General features: G+C 41.4%; 1 protein-coding gene and 1 pseudogene across 1 annotated transcript in view; both read right to left on the reverse strand.

The window, feature by feature from the left end:
* MYO1E (myosin IE) overlaps positions 1-23,734 on the reverse strand; it is a 171,567-nt gene that overhangs the window by 125,352 nt on the left and 22,481 nt on the right. Inside the window, exon 5 of the mRNA XM_006902783.1 lies at positions 2,779-2,866. Coding sequence (XP_006902845.1) covers positions 2,779-2,866 — 88 coding nt within the window. The remainder of the gene's footprint in view (positions 1-2,778; positions 2,867-23,734) is intronic.
* On the reverse strand, positions 8,722-23,726 carry LOC102860789 (annotated as a pseudogene).

The following is a 23,734-nucleotide window of genomic DNA, read 5'->3' on the forward strand; positions in this document are numbered from 1 at the left end:
GTCTCCAGCAGAGCATCTGGTGGATTGGAACCGCGTGCCTCTGGGATTGCAGTGCAGCTTCCTGCCAGCAGGCCACCAGGGCTCCCCCATATTTGATTTTTATAACATGCTGAAATACTAAGATTTTTAAATATTGGATTAAATAAGAAATAGTTATGGAATCAGTTTCTTTTTACTTTCTTTTTTTAAAGTGTCACTGCTGTTGCTGGAGTTGATTAGAACCTACTGTGACCTTTATATCACAGAACAGAACTGTGTCACAGAGTTTCCTAGGTGCTCCTCCCACAAAGAAAGCACTTGGCTACTAACCACAAGGTCAGCTGTTTAAACCCTTCAGCACCTCGGAGGGAAAAAAGACTTGGTGATCAGCCTCCATGAAGATTTCGGCTGGAGAAACCTTCACAGGGGCTACCTTCTCCTACAGGGTTCCTAGGAGTTGGCATCAATTTGACAGCGCACATCAACAGTTACAACATTTACAGAAGCATTTTGCCAGGTCTTTTCTCTATAGAGCTGCTGCTGGGTTCGAATCATGGGTCTTTCTATTCGTAAACAAGCACTTAATCACTGTGCCATCACTTTAAAGGTAGCTACTAAAAAAAAAAAGGTAAAATTCTTTTGTGTAGCTATCATTATATTTCTGTAAGACAGTGCTCCTTCAGAACTTCCTTCCATTCAGAGGAAGAATTCATCCTGAGACCCTTTTGCTCCATGTAAAGAATTCTGGACTCAGCCTTCAGCTTTCTGATCCACCAGGGTATAATGGAACAGTGTTTCGTTTATAAAGAGAATCTTAATCAAGAGAGTCTCAAGGAATTTTTTTAAAGACAGCAGCTGACCATGGCAACAACACTGTGTAAGAAACCGTTCTGATGGAAACACCGAATTTGACATTAACATCTATCTTAGTGGATGAGTTTCCATCAAAGAAAGGTGTGCGCCAGTGACAAACATTATGAGTTTGGGAAGATCTCTGTGAACCCTAACCCACCATCAGTGTCACGTCTATCTGGGCATGTTCTTTTTGCTACAACAACAAGTGACACTAAAGAGAGACAAAGCTGGGTCCACTCCACTCATCACATGAAGCGCTTGAATCTGTCACTTCTCTGACCTTAGCCCTCTCTCTCTCCTTTTCTCTTCATCTTCCGTCTAGAGGTTTTCCTGCTTCCCTACCATTTCTCTTCTTCCTGCTTTTCTCTTTCCTTTTGGTTTCTTCTTTACCTTGCTTTCTTTGTCAGACTGTTACTCTTTTTTTTTCCTCTCTATTCTGAAATTTTAAGTTCTGTTTTAAATTGGCAATTCAGTCGCATGTTTCAAACCAAGAAATATCAAAACAAGGTATGCAGCGTATTCCTTCTCCCAGTCTCCTCTTTTTGCTTCTTACAGGCAAACATTGCCATTTGTCTTTGTGTGTCCTTTCAGAGATATGCTGTACATAGCCAAACAAATACACATATTGTTGTTTGTTGTTATGTGCCATCGAGTCAATTGCAACTCATAGCAACCTTATGTACAACAGCCCTAAATCCTGCTTTATCCTGTGCCAACCTCACTGTCTCCCACACACCTACCTCCATTACCCCAGTCAATGAATCAATCCACCTTGTAAAGAGTCTTCCTCTTCTGCATTGTCCCTCCACCCCCTCAAGCATGATGTCCTTCTCCAAGGACTGGTCCCTCCTTGCAACATGCCAGACAAAGCTTCAGAATCTTTGCTTCCAAGGAGCAGCCCAGTTTCGCTCTCTCCAGGAAAAACCTGTTTGTTAGCCTAGCAGTTCATGGTATATTCAACACTCTTCTCCAGTACCATAGCTCAAAGCCATCAATTCTCTTCCTATCATTCCTAGTCACTGTCCAGCTCTCTGACTCATAGCACGCAATTGTAAAGACTATGGCCTGGATCAGGTGCACCTTAGTCTCCAGCCTGACATCATTGCTCCTCAGTACTCTGAAGAGGTCCCTTACAGCTGACTTTCCCAATGCAATTGTGTATCTACAGGCTCTCTTTTTTCTCTAATAGTATATTATACATTATATTTTGCAACTGATGTATAGATTTTAAGATATCATTCCATTTAAGTACAACTAAAAATCATTTTTATAGCTGTACAATGATAGTGATGAAAGGGTAAATTCTCTTATAAACTGCTTATTAAAACGAGATGTATTGACACAGTAACTGTAACAATGGGCTCACACGTGTTAGAGTTTCTGAAGATGATGCAGGATAGGGCAAGGTTCAGATCTGTTGTTGATAGGGTCACTATGAGTCATAGGCAACTTGATGGAATTTAACAATGAGTTATTGCAGTCTCCAGCCATTTAAAAAAAAGTCATACCAAATAACTCTATGTATGTATCATCTGTCACATATTTTAGTCCATCTGAAGGATAAATTTCCTTAAACAGTCAAAAAGATCTGTTTAAATTTGAGATTTTGTTAAAATTCTCCTCATAAAAGGGTAGAAGCTCTTGAGTGACTACTGTCCCCATATTCTCACTCACAAATCATTTAAACACTCTAAGACTTCACCAATGTGATATGTTAAAAGATAATTTTACTATTTTTGTTATTCTTTCTTAGTGTGAGTATAATTTCATGTTATGAGTCATTTTCTTTCCTTTTCTATGAGCAATTTCTCACATCATTTGTCTGTTTTCCTTTGGGTTATCTGACCTTCTTATTGATTAGTTGGAACTCATTATATTTTGAGGCATCTCCATCTTATATAGTAATTTACTGGCAGACTTCAAGTTTTCTGGTGATAGACTCACCTGGACTTTGGGGCCTCCTCCAGATACTCTGGAGACATAACTCATGATGTATTTGGCAGCTACTGTCTTTCCGGCACCGCTTTCACCGCTGGAAAGAAAAAAATACCCACAAATGAAATAAATGAAAATCCAACTTTTCTATAAAATTTTGTTGAAATCACAATTAAAATAAAAAATTTTATTTTTAAAAAACCCCAAAACACCAATGAAGTGGATCATGACCAACTCTCTCCTTGCAAAAATATCAACCAAAAGGAACAATAAAAGAAAAAACAAGTAGAAAGAGGTGAACTAACTCAGTCCCATGAGGACAAATACCAAGTAAGACAATTATTGTAAAGATAGAAGGACAAGTAGTAAGATGTGTACAAAAGTTCAAAGGGGAAGGGGGGGGAGAAGAGCTGAGGGTGGGGAGGGGAGAAAATCTTGAGGTGGAAGAGCTTGGGGGACAGAGCAAGGGTGGTGAAGGAGTTAGGAAGATTCAGTGGGGACCTGAAAAGGTGGAGATCATTGTGGGCTTACATCAATAGTGATTAATTTCATAAGACATAAGGTATGGGAAGGACAATACAAAACACAATGTGAACAGGGGAATGTGTGAAACACAATATATATAAACAAAACCCAATATATATGAATTTTGTACACAAACTAATATAAAATAAAAATAATTTTTTAAAATGTTCAATACTTCAAAACAACTATGAGATATCATCTCACCCCAGTCAGAATAGTAAAATTTAACAGAAGAGCAGCAACAAATGCTGGCGAGGTTGTGGAGAAACTGGAACCCCCTTATTCATTGTTGGTGGGAGTGTAAAATGGTGCAACCACTGTGGAAAGCGGTATGGTGCTTTCTCAAAAAGTTGCAAATAGAGATACCATTTGACCCAGCAATTTCACTACTGGGAATATACCCCAAAGAAACCATAACTGACACCCAAGCAGATAAATGCACACCCATGTTTATCGCAGCTTTGTTCACAATAGCAAGGAGTTGGAAACAACCCAGGTGCCCATCAACAAAAGAATGGATAGAGAAGCTGTGGTATATTCACACAATGAAATACTACGCTGCATTGAAAAAACAAGGAACTCATGCAATATTATTCAAAATGGGTGAGTCTGGAGGACATTATGCTGAGTGAAATATCTCAGTCGCAAAAGGACAAATATTACATGGTACCACTGCTGTAAAATGGGACTGATATCAGGGTCGAGGTAAGACTGAGATAAACCAGATAAACTGTGTATACTGCACCGAAACAGATGAGGGAGAGAATAATTTAAAAGCGACGTATGATAGGGTATTATGGTTATCACAAGAGTCCACAATTAAGGTTGCATAGTGGAATGTACTTTGGGTGGTGGGAGGGGTGCGGGGGGATTGTGTACCAGGGAGAGAGTGTTTCTTTTAGTTTTCAAAGAGAGGAGCGAACTGGGGTGGGAGGGGGTGGTTGGGCGGGGAGAGAAGTGCAGCAATGAATGAATGGAAATCCAAAATCTCTGTAAATATTCATTAAAATTATAAAAAAAAAGTTCAATTCTGGTAAAAAGGTGACTAATGTCTGGATTAAGGTATCTACCATAGCATTAACATCATTTAATGATAATAACTATCATCTTAACACACATTTATCAAACAGGGGAAACAAGAAACATAAAGAGGTCTGGTGGCAAAGGGAGAAGTGTGCTGCTAACCCAGAAACTTAAAATACCAGAGGAGGGAATGTTATGCAGAAATTAAAACATATGAAACTAGAAATACAAGAAAGTAGATGACATAATGCTAAGTTAAAGAAATATGGTTCAGAAGGCATGTTATAATTTTATTTTTAAATGTATCGAGAGACGAGACTGGACACAACCTTGACAGAAGAGTAACAGAGGTTTTGGCCATTGTTAAGAGATTGTGGGATATTTTCTGGTTATTATTTTATAATCTTTTCACAACACAGTTATGTTACTTCTATAATTTTAAAAAAGGAATAATAAGTATTTTCGGAATTCCAACAACACGTGCCTTGAACTTGGTGCAAGCATCTTTATTTCAGGAGCTCTAAAGTTAAACAATGAAGCAACGTTAATCATATCCTGAAGAACAAAGACTCCCTTCCACTTGGTGGCCACAGGCATGGGTTAAGCCTTTAACAGTATATAACCTATTCCTCCAAATCCCTTCGAATTATGATGACTTCAATTCACAAGATGTTTAGTGAAATTTTTCCTCTGGTGGCAGTCTTTGAGTTTTCCTCACTGAATTAATCTGATTAAATGAACTCACATTATGTTGGAATTTAGCATGAAAATTTCAGGCAGTTCCAAGTCTGCAAGATGCTATTTTCTTGGCTTTGATAGACAAGAAGAAGTTGAGGGTGCAGAACAAATGTTTTTCTATGAGCACTCAGCCCAATTAAGCCTGATCACAGGGCTGAGTTACCAAGAAGAGAGAAATGTTTTTAGAGTACTTCTTAAGCAAGGACACCCTCAATACCAGCCCTCTAAAGAAAACACTTTGAAATAATTTAATGTAAAAAAAAAAAGCATGGTGGTGAAAAGGGGTCACAGTAGCCCTCTGGGCAAATCTCAGAAGGTGGATGAATTTATTGAGTTATTGGAATTAACTCCATAGCAATTGATCTAATATATATTTAAATAGGGTCAGTTGTGGGAAGGAGGGAAATCATAATCTGGTAAGGAATGAGAACCTCTAAAGGTCTAAATCCATCTACGCAACCCATCTGCTATCCAGCACCGAGCTCCTGGTAATGATAAACTTCATCTGAAAGGTATTGATGGCAAACAGAAATCCAGCAAGGCTGAGAGGCAGTGTCAAGTCAGTGAGAGGGGACATGCTGACCTGGAGCCACAAGGAAGGTTTAGTAACTATTTCAGCTCCATAAGAAAATGCTCTTGTTGATGACCAATGCAATTACTAGATTCAAGGTCAAAAGATACACTTGCTCTCTCATTCAAAGCATGAGTTACTGGGTTTTGTTTGCTTCTTTTTATGATTATTGTCACTATTATTTTTCTCTTTTTTTGAGTGAAAGTTTACAAATAATCTTGTTTCTTTAATCATTAATAGACATTTTGTTTTATAACATTAATTACAACTGTTTAATGTAATCAATTTATTACAATGTCTAATAAAACTGTAATAGTATAATACCTTTCCTTTCACTCAATTTATGAATTTTAACTCCCTCCTTTTCCTTCCTCATCCCAGTTAACCTTCCAAGATTGACTCTAACTGTGTGTAAATCTTTCCTTAGCTTTATTTTGCTGTTATGTAACACTGAGTCAGAACCAACTCATAGCTGACTTTCCAGCATGTTTTCAGAAGCAGTAAATCATATGGGAGAAACTGCCCATCATTTTCCTACCGAGAAGCTAATGGATTAGAACTCTGTGCCTCTGGGTTGGTCCTGCAACTTCTTACCACTAAGCCACCAGGGCTCGCTGTAGAATAGTGGTCTTATAGTGTAATTGCCCTTTTATGACTCATGTTATGCAGCATAATTTGTTCTGATTTCATACACATTGTGCAGTATTTCACACATTCTGGATCATTTTTAAGGGATGCAAAATACTCCACTGTGTGAAGTATTTTCACAGTTTCAAAGTTATTTTCAAACTTTCTTTGACCATTTGCCCTCTGATGGACATTTGGTTTGTTTCAACTTCGTTATTGTAAAAAATGCTGTAATAAATGTGCATGTCAGTGTGTATTATAGCTCTTTTCTCTGAGATATGTATCTAGTAGAGGAATTGCTAGGGAGCTCTGGTGGCCTAGTGGTAAAGGGTGGCACAGGCAACCCTAAAGGCAGCTGGTTTGAATCCACCAGCTGCTCCGAGGAAGAGAGGATAATCTCCTCATGGTCAGTTTACAGCCTTGGAAAACCTTCTGGAGGGTCAACTATAAATTGCTTCCAACTCGATAGTACACAACAATGGGATTGCTGGATCAAATGGCATCTTTATTCTCAACTTTCTAAGGAAGTCTCAAAATGCTTTCCATTTTATGTTTCTATAAGCAGTGTACGAGTTTTAATCTCTCCGGACTCTCACCAACACTTGTTTTCAAGACACAGACTTTGTCAACACTGAAGTTCCAGTTTATGAAGTTATAAATAATGTAAATAATCAAGGATATTAGAAAACTCAATTATACAAAAGTATCACTACACTACCTGATTTGTTACAAACATTTCAAATAATTATGAAGGATATGTGACCAAAAATGCAGCTAAGGTTAAGTGATAATCCAGATGGCAATGTATCTATGAATACAACTATACAATATAGAACATGAACAAGGCAAAGGAATTATTCTGATTTGTTAGGGGGCTGTCATGTGAATAAATGAGTCTTTGCTCTTTGATGTGATTTCTATTAAAGTCTAAATTTTTTGAGATAGGCAACTATCTATCAATATTAGACTTTCAAACACAGATCCCACCCCCATCCCACCCCTGCAGTAGAATCACAAATTAGAATGTCAGCGCAGATCAATTTCATTAGATTATTATTCAAGCATATCATGATAATTAACCGTATTTTCAGTAAGTTGACATTTTCATATTTAGAATTCCTTGGCCCACATTAAGAAAGGGGTAAGAGGACCAGTAAATTCTATAAAATTATGAACCAATAGTAGGGCAATCACCTCCATTGTGTCCATAGTTCAAAGTGCAATCAGGCATGAAATGTTGCATCTCTTATTGAAAACAAATAAAAAGAATAAATAACAAAAGCAACTCATTTCATATATTAAAACAAACATGACAGGTCCCAAAATAGAGTATTTACATTATTATCTTTTCCAGAAGATTTAAATAATTAGTTCTAGTTAAGCGTGGATCAGGATTAGTTCTGGTTAAACATGGATTAGGATTTTCTTTTATTGGTTTTAATTTGCAGATAAAAAAGTTTTATTGATCAGAGACTGGTAATTTGCTCAAAATGGTAGAATAATAGGGTATTACATAATTATTTGAAGCTTATAGTATATACAACCAAAATTATTATTCTTGCCTCTTTGGGATGAGAAAATATGGTTTCTTTTCTTGCACTAAAGCCAAAGTTTTAAGAATGTTTTAAAAAGATTATACAGCACACCTGAAAAAGAAGGTTCAAACAGATTATGCAGCACATCTGAACAATTCAACAAGTAACTGAAAGGTTGCTGGTTCAAACCAACTTAGTGGCTCTGTGGGAGAAACACTTGGCAATCTGCTCCTATAAAAGGTTGTTACTGTTGTTATGAGTTAGAACTGACTCTTAGCTGAGGCTTCAGTGAATTTTTAGAGGCTGTAAGTTGCATGAGAGGAGAATGCCCATCTTTCTCCCGAAGAGCAACTGGTGGATTTGAATTGCCTGCCTTTGGCTGGGCAGTACCTCTCTCTCTCTCTCTCTCTCCCTCCCTCTCTCTTTTAAGGGCCATGTGTCTTTGTTGAATTCTGAAGGGGTGACTGCAGAAGGGAAACTAATTACCCATTTCCAAGCCAGCAAGACTGATTTCATCCCATACTTCCTTTACTACAGACAAAATCCCTGCTCAAACATGAGGAGAGCTTCATAAGCCAGTGAAATAAAAATTGCCTTCCTTTTCTAGTGTTAAATGTCTTTTTGCTACTTGCAAAATATCATTAGGAACAACATTAGGTGCACAATATTTTTGTTGAAATTAATATTTCTTTGACCCCAGTCACAAAAATAAGAGACTTTCCATCATTGGCCCACATTCTTTACCCTATGAACAGAGGCTGTACTAAATCTCTCTCTCTTCCCCCGACTCCCAACCTTTAAACAGTTAAGACAAATGAAGCATAATTCCCCATTAGCACGTTTCTGGTATGTAAAGTCGACTTAAGCTCCTTTGGTCCTGGTAATTTTTTTTTTTTTCATTCTGGAGAATGCAGGAATGTCATTGAGTTCTTTCTAATCCACACACTTCATGTCTTTAATGTGACCCAGCTTGCCCTTTGCTGCCCTTGCAGTAATCTCGTGGTACTCTTTGAGAACTTCTAACTGACCAGGTCTTATGTGGATGTGTGACCGAATCTCGGTGAGGAATCCTAGCCTCTTCTGGACTCCAGTTATGCACCTGAATCAAACAGGCTGCCATCATGGTGGCATTTCTGGAAGGCCCAGCCTTGCAGTGCACATAGACACATTGGCCCAGTGACTTGTATTTGAGAGCAAACTGGACCCCCTTCTTCAGATTAGCCACGGTTGGGATGCCCGTCATGTCTATGAGCCAGAGCTGCTCAACTCCTACTTCCTTCCAGCCCTTGACGTTGTTGCACAGGAACCTGGGCTCGTACTCCTCGTGCATGGTGATCACCCCTGCGCACGTTCTCGCCCTGCACCAGCCACTGTTATGTTCCGCAGCGGCAGCGCGCCCAGCAGCACGGTGGCATCGACGCGGTTGTACCAGGCGCGGTGGACCCGGCCCGGAATGTTCCCCACGAAGAGCGTGTAGAGCAGCGTTGGGTAGCAGAGCACCCAGGCCAGGCCGGCCTCCAGCAGCGTGCTGGCTGCCACGCCTCCTGCAGGTCCCGGCCCGGTGGTGAACCCTCCGCTCTGTGGCTCGCCGTTGCCGCCGCCGCCAGAGCTACAAGGAGGAGGGCGAGGGCGGCAAGTCTTCCCAAGTCTGCAACGACGAGGATACTTCTGGGCTTCCCTGGCCGGGGCCCTGCGTCTCAGGCAGTACAACGCCCTTTTTTTTTTTTTTAATTACTAATTTTAATGAAAGTTTACAGAGACTTAGGGTTTCCAGTCATTCATTGTTGCACTTTTCTCCCTGGCCACCCCTCCTTCCCCAATTCACTCTTCTCCTTGATAAATAAAAGACAAACTCTTTCATTGCTATGCAATCCCTTTCCCCAAGTCTCCTGCAATGTGCAGCCTTCATTCTGGACTCCTGTCTTGACAATAATACCTAATCATATATCCCTTTTAAACTGTTTAAAAGGCAGTACAACTCTTGACCCACTAGGCCACAGCGCTCTCTTATACAAAGAACACAGCCTAGGAAATCCAGTGAGGCAATTCTATTCTGTTACATGGTGTTGCTATGAGTTGGAATTGACTTGACAGCACCGAAGTACAACTCATCCTTATAGGCAGCTTCGTCATTCAATTACCTTCACTGCTGAAGTGGACCAGGGGAAATGCTTGTCCCGAGCTTACTGCTGTCTAGTCAATCCCAACCCATAGCAATGCTACAGGGCAAGCAGAACTTCCTCCCAGAGTTTCCACCATTGTCTGTAATCTATCTTTACAGAAGCAGACTGCCCATTGATTTCCTTTGGAGTAGCTGGTGGATTTGAACCACCAATGTTTCCATTAGCAGCTCAATATTCAATTCACAGTGCCATCAAGGCATGGGTGTGCATACTGCTGGCTAGGGATGCAGCCAGAACCAAAGTTCAGAAACCCAAACATGCTGGTGTTTCTGTAAAGGGGACCACAGGCAGTTTTACAGCAGCTGCGTGTGACACATACTGAGAACAAGGAAATTGAAGCCATGCTTGCTCCGGGCATGTGCACTGATTACTCTAAGCTCAACAGTAACTGATCTCTAGCCATCACCAAATCTTTAACAAAGTTGGTTCAGTTAGACTAAAGGCAAGGACTCCTGGGAGAGGATTCCTTGCCCCAGAGGTTGTGAGCAAGGAAGTACACTGCTCTTAGAAGGACACCAGGAGTGCCAAGGGGAACCAACGTTAAGATATCTGGATTATGAAGCAGAGATGGGAAGGACTAGGGGCAGTCCTGGAGAGCATCAAGGGATTTTTGACTCAACCAGCCCTGGGGTCTGCACCACCTCTGGACGCCTTGTTGTGTGTGAGATGACACTTCTAATTTAAACAGGAATCACTAATATTTCATGAACATTCTCAAAAAGGAGGTCCTTGCAAAAAGGTAAGACGGGCAAGTCTGAGACATCTAGGGTGAACTAGAATGGTTGTAACATCACGGAAGCCAGGAGTCAATTATGTCAATGAACTGAGAGACGGACATGACAGTGATGGACTGAAAGTTCCCACCATGAAGACCTAGTTCCTTAGACTCTACTTTTTTGAGCTAGGGACATATTACTATTAAACTTGGCTCTGATTTTAAAAGGTATACTCCAAGGACTAAAAGTACAGAGGTGGGGTTTAAAAAAATAATTAAAACTTTAAATAATTCTAACCATAAAAGATAAGCTTATTTGTTACTGAGAAATAGTATGTTGTTGTGAGCCAGAGTTGAGTCTGACTCCTGGAGATCTTACAGGATGGAGCAGAACTGCCCCACAGGGATTCTAAAGCCATAGTCCTTATTGAAGCAGATTGCCACATCATTCCCCTCAGGAGGGGCTGGTGGGTTTGAACCACTAATCTTTCTGTTAGCAGTCACATTCTTAACCATTGGTCACCAAGACTCTTTGAAAAGTATCTATCAGAAATCACATTAGTTCCAAAGAAGATTTGAAAGTTGCAAACTTAAAACTATTGTGGGTATAATAGCAAAAGCATACAGCTACTGAGTATTCAAAGTATGTTATGAGTTAAGTGCTTACAAATATTAATCACTTATCCTCATAAGAACCCAGTGATGTAGTTACAATCATTTCCTGTTTGTTGTGTTGTTTTTTTATAAGAAATAATTCAATACTTCATGGGCACAAAGCCAGTGAGTGAATGAGGTGGGGGAGGACTTGAGGCAGTTGACTCGTACAGCCAAACAGAACTGGGTTTCCAATGTCTGCCTTTTTGGAAGTAGGAGCTCACCAGGCCTTACTTTTGAGGCACCTTTGGGTAGCCTTGAATCCATAACCTTTCAGGCAGCAGTTGAGTATGTTAATGGCACCACCCAGGGATCCACCTTCATGTGGTCTGGACAGTCAATTAAAATAAAAAATGTTTCCCAAAGGAGTAAGGTGAATGGCATAGTTCATAGTGTAATCAAACTTCTGACCCTCTTGAGTCTTTTCTGATACACACCCCTTTAAGTAAGCCTTCTGCCAAAAACACTTATTATCTTACACACAGTTGGAAGTAACAAATAACAGCCTGCCTCCCTGTGATCACAAGACAAGATAATTCTAAGAGAATAAGAAACCACATCAAAGAAGGTTTCTGGACAGCCCTTGTGTGTGACTCCATTCACAGACTGCTCTCCTGGTGGATCCACTGGGTCTGGAGACAGAAACAAGTCCTCAGTGAAGCCTCTTGGCTGCATTTGTGGGAGGGTTTCCAGGCTCCAGAGACAGGGATTCTCTAGCAGACTCTGAAGTGACACTAAAAACTCCATCCTGAAGTGCATGCCATGCCTCCATGTGCTAAATCCAAACAGACATGCTGAAGTTATGGAGCCATTAACCAAATAAGAGCAATTCTTTAACACAATGAAGAAAGCGTGACCAAGACAAAGGGCTGCAACTTCTTCCCAATCCCAGACAAATACCCAGCTAATCAGTGTTCTCAAGCACACACAAATTTCTGCCTGGAGTCTGCCAAGAAAATGACCCCAGGGTGATGCTCACCCTGGACCTGTCTGATGCTGTGTAGAGTGTGTGTGTGATGTCCCAGTGTTTAGTCTGAGGTCCAGCCTGGCTACGTGTTAGCTCTGAAATTCTTTTAATGTTACTAGAAGTGTTTCACAGCATCTTTGATAACTTAAAATATCTTTTCTATGTTTCTTATCTTAATGAAGTATGCCTCGAGCCTTCTTGGCACTTACTAATTGAGAATTTACATTCTTTGAGGCAGTAAACCCATTTTGCAGATTAAGTGTCTGAGGCTTTCCAGAAGTCATGTGCTTTACACAGGCCTGAATTAATACTGAGCTCGTGACTTAACCCCCCAGGACTTTCCTCTCAACCACATGACAGTGGGGTAACAGATTATTAACAGCCAGCCTACCACCTACTGACACAAAGCAACGAAGGACAGTGCGAAGAGTACGGTGTGGACTGGAGCCACAGGGCTTTGGCTTTGAGCAAAAGCCTGCCCTGATCTAAATGTGAGCTTTTAAATGAGTTTCATTACCTGGCACTTGTTTCTTGATATTGAGTTAGAGAGCTCTGGTAGTCAAATGGGTAAAGAGTTGCACTGCTAATCCAAAGACAGGTTGTTCAAATCTACCAGCAGCTCTGAGAAAAGAGAGGCAATCTCCTCCCATGCAATTTATGGCTTCTCTCAACCTGCTGGGGAGTCAGCTATGAATTGATCCTAATTCTGTGGCAATGACTTTGACTTCTGAATACCTAGTTGGTAGAAAGGCCCGGTGATCTGAAAATTGGCCAATAAATACTCTATGGGTGACAATGTCCAGTCTGCAACTGGTCAGGAGGATGCTGCAAGATTAGATAAAGTTTCATTGAGTGTGACGCTGCCAAGAGTTTAGGGTTAACTCAATAACACCTATTTGGCTGAGTTTTTGTGTAAAAGGAACCAGAACACAGAGTGTATTCATCACAAGAATGGGTAATACAATCATTAGACAACAAGTTAGCCTTCATGTGGGATACTCCCAAACTGATGACGCAGGACTTTCAGGACCCATAACTGACGAGAAGGCAAAATCTGCACGGAGCATGGAAAGAGGGGTGAATTTGGTCTCCTGATCTTCAAAACTATAGCTGGAAGAAGAGTGTTCATGCACGGCTCCCTACATTTGGGGTGTGGGTTGATAGCACAGCGTTGCTCACCCCCCATCCACCCCCGCCACAACCAGGCATGAGGGACACAGAGAATTGCAAAGGCTGATAGTGTTGGAAAAAACCAAGACTTGGGTAGACGACCAGACACTGGAGGAGAGACTTGGAAAGCGTTCCAAAGCTAATAACATGAAATTCCTAAAATACATCAAAGACAGGAAGACAGCTTGAGAATCAGTGAGACACTTGATGGTGCCAAGGCAAAGAACATAAACCAAGTATTAGAGATGCTATGGGTTTTGTTTGTGTGTATGTGGTATTTTTGTTTGCTTTTCTTTATTATTACAATTATGAGCAACTTCAAGTCCAAACGTAAGCAGGAAGGTCAGAAATTCCAGCTTCAATAGTGATAACTGTCTGTTCTTTTCCTTTACCCATTGATTCGCCTTTGAGTCTCTTTGGCATATCCTATTCTCAACTGTTTCAGTTTCTTTCAAGCAAAGAAATTACAACTTGCATCAAATGTGAGCCTTTCAAACGGGCATCATTTAAAAAACATACTAAAATTGTTAGAGCTGATTGAAGACAAAGTGACTAATTTTTTTTTAATAATAATTTTTGATGGCAGCGATGTTCTCAAAATTCTAGTAAGTCTCTGTAGAAGTCACTTGAAAGGGCTTCAGAAATGTTTTGCCCAGGCTGCCAAGATCTCATCACGTAGGACATTATAAGGAGATAGAAATTAGGAGGGAAATCTCTGGTTCTCTTTTACAATGTGATTATTTAATCAAACAGATTTGCACACATGTCTCAAGCAATCAAAATATCGAACACAGAAATCTAAATCATGAATCCAAATTCTGTATGTTAGAGAACAGACCTATGAACTGACAGGTCTAGATTGCTCATTTACAGGCTCACGAGTCTCTACCAACCCCAGCTGGTCCATTTGCACTGCCCATATTCACTAGCACGTTCTTCTTTCCCTTCTTCAAGGAAATGATCTTATTCAAAGTTATCAATCAGTTATATTTTTCTAGTCTTTCCAACTCAGGTCGGATCTTCATCACTTCATTAAATCTCTGTAGTCTCTCAAAATCCCACCTCTGATCCACCTAGAGATTTCATTGTGAACTCGCCTCTTTCTATCATGTCCCCTGTTCAGAGACTTTCAACGCATCACCAATGCCTGCAGATCACCTAGCATCTAATCAACCAGTTTTGCAGTACTGAGCAAAGGCTATTCGGCCAACACAGACGTAACCAAGAGGAAATAAAAAGAGGAAGTAGAAGACCTAGTTGTGGTCCCCAAATTGTGAACCATGTGACAATCAAAATCTTGAACAGTCACACTGATATGCTGTGGGTGCACTGCAAAGGCCACCCACCCACCCATTCCTGCGTTCATACCACGTCCCTGATAGCCGACTCGAATCAAGGCCTCCCTCCCCTGTGACATCCTGTTCAAATGGATCTCTCCTTTTTATAATTGTATTTTATAAATGTATCATTAAAAATACTTATTGTGTCTACCCGGGGAACCAAGAAGACTAAACCAAGTTCCTAATCCTCTGGGATTAAAAAATTACTCTAAATGAGTGTAAGCACACCCGCTGGCGTGTACACACATGCATACACACACACTGCGAAGGGGGTGAAAATACAAAGAATCTGAAGTGCAGCGGTTGTCATGTGCCATCAGGTCAGAACTGACTCACAGCTGGCCCTCCGGCCATTCTCAGAGGCTGCAAATGGCACCAGCGCAGTCTGCCCACCTTCCTTCTGGGGAGCCGCCGGTGGAATTCAAACTGTGGGCCGCTGGGTCGGCAGCATAGCTCCTTCTCACTAAGCCCCAGAGCTTAAAGTGCTACAGAGAATCGAGCAATCTCTGTGGGCTGAAGGAGATGAGGAATGCTTGGGGGTTAAGGGAGAAATAATTGTAAGAAGGACTCAAATCATTTAAGTGTGTCTCTTTATCGTTGCTCAAGATGCACCAGCAGAACATTAAAATTAAACAAAACAAACAAAAAAACCCAAACACATCAAATGCTGGTAAGCAGATCCTGACTGACTCCATTTGCTGGTGTGGACCTGCTCTTCTCCATAGCATTTTCTTGGCTGAAATTCTTTATAGAATCTGATCCTGAGGTCTGCCTTTCTAAATGACTCCAAACCAAACCAAGCCCACTGCCATCAAATCTATTCCTAATCATAAAACTGAGAGCAGAACCACTTTCAGGAAGATCACAGTCTTGGAAGCCCTCTGGGGTTGTTCTTGCCCTCCCTGGAAACGTGTGAAGGACTGACGGGTATTTCAAAAGAGAGAAGCCCTGGTGGTTCAGTGGTTAAAGCACAGCATGAGAAAGCGCCTCTCTCTCCCGCACAATCCCACACACTTCAGGAATGACAAGTCAGACAAGATAAAGAAATGGGCCGGTGTGGCCATCTGTGTATAAATGCATATTCATATGTATGATTTGAATAAGCCTCTGATTTTTAATTGATATAAGCTCAATCATCAGCCCCCTGGATGGAGATGCAAGGTCACTGGGGAGAATGCAGGTTAACCTGAGTGCCTGTGATCTGGAGGGGGAGACATATTAGGTGCCCAGGACCAGCAGGACACTAACCCCACTGAATAGCCTTACCCTGTCCCCTAGTACGCAGCAGTTACCAACATCTTTATTAATACATGGAACATTCGAAACACTGAGGAGAATCATTTACCAAGAATGGGAAAGAAGTGAATGGCTAGGCTTTGAATTCAGACGAGGCTAAGTTCAAACACAGACTCTATCATTTAGTTACTAGCCTCAGAATGCTCCAAGCCTCATTTTTGGCATGAAATTTCAAAACCATTAATGCCCAAACCCAAGGTTGACTGCCGGGAGTTAAGCTGAGAGCCTTTGGGAGAGTGCCCAGCAGAGGGCAGCACTGCTAAAGTGTCTTTTGCTTCAACCAATGGCCTTGAAGACAAGGGGTGACCTGGAGTCAGGATTTAAGGAGCCTTATCTCTTACCTAGAACAGTTTGGGGAACCTGAATATATTGATCCTCTGGGTCCACTGTAAATCAGTTAAAACCGACACTGTGGAGTGAGGAACTGGGGATACTGACTACACAGATTTTTTTTTTTTAAATCCTCCTTATTCTCATTGTGGTTGAGTCAGAACCAACTTATTGCTGACCCTCCAGTGGATTTTCAGAGGCTATAAACTACACAGGTGGAGACTGTCTATCTTTCCCCCACAGAGCTATTGGTGAATCCAAACTGCCAGAGAGGTGATGATTCTGGTTTAGCAACCCAACTCCCACACTAGGCCTCCCTCCAGAGCTCACTATATATCTATAGAGCTATTGAGCTAGTAAGGAAACTCAGAAATTGTTCTATTTAACCCTGTTGTTGTTATGTGCCACTGAGTCAGAACCAACTCATAGCTGACCCTTCAGCAGATTTTCAGAGGCTGTAAACCACACAGGAGACTGCTCAGCTCTCTCCTGCAGAGACGCCAGTGGATTCCAACGGCTCCCCTCTGAGCTCACAGTACAGCTCTCTATTCAGTAGGCTCCAGAGCAAGACTGTTGTTGTTTGGTGCCGTTGAGTCTTAGACAACTCATAGCGACCCTATGAACAAAAAGCCTGAACACTGTTCATAGAGTTTCTGGATATAAGCCATTTTGGAAGCAGATGCCACCCCTGCTTCCAAGCTTGTTTTAATAGGAAAGCTCCACCAAATACTGTCCACCATGGGTAACCATTATCACATTTGGCACTTCAGGGTCACAGTGTTTAGCATCACAGCAACCAGGAGTTACCTCTGTACAGCAAATGGACAGGCCAGTGCTATCCCACTGGCTCCAGAGCAAGACTAGGAACATGAAATGGGTATCTCCATAAGCCCACTCTTTTTTTTTTCTAATTTATTTTCATAATTTTAATGAACATTTACAGAGATTTTGGATTTCCATTCATTCTTTGCTGCACTTCTCTCCTCGCCCAGCCCCCCCTCCCCCAGTTCGCTCCTCTCTTTGAAAAGTAAAAGAAAAACTCCCTCCCTGATACATAATGACCCCACACCCCTCCCACCACCCCAAGTACATTGCACTATGCAACCTTAATTGTGGACTCTTGTGATAACCGTAAGACCCTATCATACATTGCTTTTAAATTATTCTCTCTCTCATCTGTTTCAGTGCAGTATAAACAATTTATCCAGTTTTTCTCAGTCTTACCCCAACCCTGATATCAGTCCCATTTTACAGCAGTAGGCCCACTCTTCTTGACATGTTCTTTTAGTTGTCCAAGAAAATAGAGAAATAGCCAAGGCCAACCCTGGGTGTCAAAAGAAAGTGTTGGCAAAAGAAAGTGTTGGATAGTAAAAGGGAGTTGACCTACAAGGTTTCACGTAGGAAAGCAAAATAACAGGAATGGTGGATGAACAACGATGAATATGTCTCCTGACAGAGGCGGGTGCTACAATCTGAGAACATCAGCCATGATGAGCATTACACAGCGCTGAGTCCAACTCTCTGTGATTTTCCAGGACACACTTGCGGCAGTCTACAGGTAGTTGCACTATTAACTCACAGATAGTGCCTTTCTCACAGTTTGAACCACTTTAAACTCAGTGGGAGAAAGATGCGTTATCTCCTCCTATGAGATTTATAGCCTCCTTCCCTCTAGAAGAGTTGGCAGCGACTTGGCTCTGACTTGACAGCAATGACTTTTTACATATTTTTTAAAAATTTTTAAATTTTATTTTATTATTTTGTGTGTGTGTGCCATCAAATCGGATCTGACTGGTACAGGAGGCAGAGCATTTAGTGGATTCAGACTTTTTACATTATTAAGCAGAATGTCTTTCTCCAGGGACTGGTCCCTCCTGATAACATGTCTAAAGTCTCACCACACTTGCTTTTTACACACTCTGGCTGCGGTTATTCCCAGATAGATCGGTGTGGAGTTTTTTTGACAGTCCAGAGTAAAACAGAAGGTCAGAGGAAAAGTCAAAGATGATGGAGGAAATGATTAATGGAGTGACACACCCATGGGCTTCCGTACAGCAAAGACTGTGAGGACGACTCAGGGTCAGGCCCGGTTTCCTTGTGTTGGATGTGGGGTCACTGCCTGTCGGAGTTTATCTGACGGCACCTGACAGTATGAGACCTCCTGGCAGTAATCCTGCTTCCCATGTAGACTCTGCTATGGGGGGCAGGGGATGGTGGTGAATCAACTGATTTCTCAAGTGGCAGCATTCTCTTTATAAACTAATGAACTGACATCCCAGTGGTGAGTCTGCCTGACAAGAGTCAGTGCATCCGAGGAGTCACAATTCCAGCAGTTTGTGAGGAATCAATTTGAGACAAGCAAAATTCAGAACTATGTCCAAGCACAGAGAACTCTGGTGGCATAGTACATGGTGACTTGTGGTACTAAACCAAAGTCAATGTCTCTCTGGCGGTTCAAATCCACCAGCTGCTCCTTGAGACAAAGACAGGCAATCTCTTCCAGTGCCATTCACAGTCTCCAAAAACCTGCTGGAGGGTCAGCTATGAGTTGGTTCTGACTTAAGAGTGATGAGATATTTAAGTACAAAGCTGGAGCTTGAGAACACAGCTCAGCCTCTTCCTTCATTTCTTTCTTCTTAAACTCAGAAGTTTGTTATGCTGATTTCTAGTCCAGTAATCTAACCCAGCAGTATGTCCTTCATGCCCCTGGATGAGTGAAGAATAGGGAGAAACAGGTAATGCTGCCTTTGAGTGCTGCATTATCCTACCCAAGAGTATAAAATGAATCACTTGGACAAAGTCACACAAGGAAGGTAGAAGGTGGCGACCAAGAAGAGCAGAGAGATTAGGTCATCATTAATATTTACTTTTGTTGACTAAATGATCTTAAAAGCATCTGGACTTTGTAGTATAGGAGTACCTTCTCCTCCTGGTAGAAGTCCCTTAGCATGAGATGCTGGCTCTCTCCTAATCCCTGAGATAATGGGTTTCGCTTGCTTTGAAGGCCACAAATGTATCTAAGCCAGTACCATTTACCTCAGTCCCTTGTAGACACCCAGCATTAGTGGCTATCCACTCGAGCCTTTCCTGTATTCTAGCTTTATTTGGAAGTCAGAGTTCCAAATACGGGAGAGACTGCAGAGACTGTCAGCCAATCAGTTCTCTCACAGGTGAAGAAAGCAGAACACAGAGCCGCGTGAAGTGTGCTGCTGGGGGTCACAGGGCTGGCAGGAGGGAGAGTCTCTTATCTCGCACTATGATAGAGTCTCTATCACACTCCCTGATAAAGGATGTACATCTACCTTCTCAAAGCAGAAGGACCACAGTAGTGACCCTTGTGAATACAGCCCTGAGATGTTTGCCATCTAAACACCTAGAATGGTGATCTCTGGAAATAGGCACAGGTCCTACTTCAGTGAATGTCTGTCAATGCTGTAGTGATGGACAGAAGAGGATCTGAGAGTAGGAGAAAGCTGGGTAATGGAACTGTGACAGTTCACAAGACAAAGCCATCTCCTTCCTCCTGGAGCCAAGAAGCAGGGAAAAGTGAGAAAAGGGAAAGGGGAAGAGAATCTAGACAGAGACCTCACACTGGCTCCGCCTTAAAAGCACCCAAAAAGACACTGCTTGTCCCTCTAATGGTCACTGACCTCCATCCAATTGAGATGAGCAGTGTTTCCTATTAAGTAACCAAACACATTAGTCAAGTATTTAGATTTCACTTCCAATTTCTAGGAAATCCAGTGGAAAGAACAAGTGTAACCAGAGTGCAAGGGGGCATTCAGACAAGTGTACAAGAGAGAAGACTGGTCTCATTTAAAGTGACAGAAAAACCGGTGCACCTGGGAAACTAGTGGGATAGGAAGGATTATTTTAAAAGTCATTTTATTTATTTTTTTTTTAAATAGCATTCAGTTTATTACAAATATTTAGTATTGGCTTCCCATATTTCTCCCCTTTTGTTTTTATCATAATTATGTTATCATCTAGATGAGTAGATAGGAAGGATTTAAGAGATAAAAAGGCACCTGAAATGTGTATGGATCACTGCAAGGAAAACTGACCTGATTTGCAAACTATCACTTAAATAATCATAATTTCTTTAAAAAAAATAGCATCATTATGGAAAGTTTTGAAAAAAAATAAAGATATAATATATGAGGCTCCGTCTAGCATACCTTGGACATGTTGTGAGGAGAGACCGGTCATGCTTGGGAGGGTGGAGGGACAGTGCAGGAGGGGAAGACCATCTATGAGGTGGATTGATTCAGTGACTGGGGTAATCGGGATGGGAGTGTCAGAGACAGTGTGATTGGCACAGGACAGAGCGGAGTTTAGGGCTGTTGTACATAGGGTCGCTATGAGTCGCAAGCGACTCGACGGCACATAACAACAACAACAACAACATATGAGACTACAGACTGCTTGTTATTAGATCAGGACGCTCTTGGGGCCTAGTCATAAGGAGTAGGACTGTCACCCCAATGAAATGTAATGCAAATATACCACCAACTTCTTGATGGGGGAAAGATGGGTAATCTCTTCCTGTGCCATTTACAACCTCTGAAAACTGGCTGAAGGGCCAGCTATGAGTCAGTCCTGATTCCCTGGCAATGAGTTTGTTTTCAGTCTTTATTATTAGATCATAGGGAGCTCTGGAGAGAACAAGAGACATGAAGCACAGACATCACTGATGAAGACACAGATCTGAATTGGATCAAGCTTACCAATCTCACAATTTACAGGAAATATAGTGAAATACTTTAAAAATGTCATGAGAACGCTATCAGCTAATCTTGTTGATGTGCTTTTGAGCCAGAATCGACTCACAGCTGACCCTAAAGTTGGTTTTCAGAGGCTATAAGTCACACAAGAGGAGACTGTCCATCTTTTCCTCGAAAAGTCAGTGGATTTGAACTGCATGTCTTTGGGCTGGCAGTACACTCATTACCACTAAGCTGCCCAGAGCTCCCAACCAATGCTGCAAATTCTGCAGGCAAGCCAACTTTTTAAGAAATGCCAAGAGAACAAAAAGAACAAGAAGAAATTGTTAAAGATTAATAGACTTATGAGACATAATAATAAGCCATAATAAGAAGTACAATGTATGGTCTTTGGGTGCTAAGTGAAAACCAACTAAGAAAGAATTTAAAAGATATTCAGAGAATTAGATAACTGACAATATTCAATATAATTAAAATAATAATTCCTTTTTAAGGTGTGAAAAGAGTTCTTCCTTTAGAGAGACACATTAATTACTGATAAATGGAATTATTTGCTGTCTAGGATTTGCTTTAAATAATCAAATGACACCAGAAAAGATTAAATAAAATATGATTGGTCATATATTGGTAAATTCACAACAAGCTGGATGAGATGGTTTATTATACCATTGTTTCTAATTCGGTATGTTAGTGAATACATGTGGTGTCAAAGGTTTATTGTTCAACATGTTTTTCCTAGGCACTGACTAAGTATTCTATGATGAAGTATTTCTTGTATTAAGGAGACAGGATTAAGGTAGGCGACATGCCCCACCCCAATAGAGTCCTGTGTACGTTCACGGGTCCTCAAGGCTAGCTGTCTCTTTTGGGCTGCGCCTTTTCTGGGACAATGAAACACAGCTGTACCACAACTGACAGTCTACAATGTTCCCCAGTCTCTGCAACTTTGACCTGCATCACTCATCCCCTCTATCGTGTGAGTTATTCCCCTGATGGGTCCGAGTCTCTGTGAGAACTTGGGCGAACCACTGAGCCCAAGGGACACAGAAGAGTGGGAGAACTGAAGAAAGGAGGAATAGTTAATGTCAGAAATCACGGAGAAGCACACCAGATCAAACAGCTGGCACACAGTTGACTTCATCCTGCTTATTTATAAACTTGTCTGCTACCAATCCTATCAGAAAAAATTAGGAATGCAAAATTCATAATAAAATTTCTCTAATAATGTTTCAGTTTAAAGAAAAATAACAACAATGTATATACATATCTGTTACCATGTTGACAATTATTAACATCAACATAATGGAAACATGCATGGTGATACTTTCTGTATGATTAAGAATATTCATAATTATTGTTGATGTTGTTTGTTAGGTGTTGTCAAGTCAACTATGACTCATAGCCACTCCAGAAACAATAGATCTGAACCTTGCCCTATTCTGTGCCATGCTGTTGTTGTGGTGTACCATTGAGTCAGAACCGAACCATAGCTGACCCACCAATGGGTTTTCAGAAGCAGTTAATCGCACGGGAGGAGACTGCCCATCTTTCTCCCGTAGAGCAGCTGGTGGCCTCAAACTGCATGCCTTTGAGGTCACAGTGCAGTTTCGTGCCACTAGGCCACCAGAGCTCCCTATTCTGTGCCATAGTAAACACAATTTTACAAGCAATAAAACCTAGCAAAAACTCAGAGCTGGATTAGGTTAGAAGAATTATGAAATGCAGCTACATATGCCTAATGCTGATATTTAGTGGAAATGCCTTCAGAAATTTAAAAGCATAAAACACAGTATACCCTAAAAATCTGAACTACTAAATTATTGTTGTTATTGTGTACCATCAGGTAGGAACTGACCCATAGCTGACCCTCCAGCAGGTTTTCAGAGGCAGTTAATCATATGGGAAGAGATTGCCCATCCTTTTCCTGTTAGAGAGTCTGGCTGACTAAATAGTGAACATGTTTGCTTATTACACTATGACATAAAAACCAAACCCAACCCCACTGCTACTGAGTCAATCCCAACTCATATCAACCATGCGGGACAGAACAGAACTTCCCTAAAGGCTCTAAATATTCATGGAAGGAGATTGTCACATCTTTTCTGTTGTAGAGGGTTCGGTAGATTTGAACTACTAACCTTTTGGTTAGCAGCTGAATGCTTTCCATTGGGTTACCAGGGCTCCTAGCATGTATGACAAAGTTACCTCCAATTTAGAGTAAAGCCACAGCATGATTAAATGGAAAGAGAGCTATGTTACCATTTAAGCTCCGTGTCCAAAAGTAAAACTTTCCCCTTAATGATCTGAGAAAGAGATATCTGGCAGTGTGTGCCCTACAGTTTGAATGCCTCAATCAACAGGCGCAGCACACAGCAACCGACAGGCATTCAAAGCCTCTATGATGTGGAAGAGAAAAAAATCCCAGGCCAAACAGCCAGCCTACTTGTTACTCAGACACATCAAGTAGCCTCTGATGACACGGGTGGCAGCAAACAGCTGCTTTTGATAGAACGGACTGACTCCAACAGAGTTCCCGCACCCTCCATGGGTACCAGTCATGCTTTCTC

This window comes from Elephantulus edwardii, unplaced genomic scaffold (genome assembly GCF_000299155.1).
Source record: "Elephantulus edwardii isolate Elephantulus edwardi_28Jun2011 unplaced genomic scaffold, EleEdw1.0 scaffold00449, whole genome shotgun sequence".
In the NCBI taxonomy this organism is placed as follows: domain Eukaryota; kingdom Metazoa; phylum Chordata; class Mammalia; order Macroscelidea; family Macroscelididae; genus Elephantulus; species Elephantulus edwardii.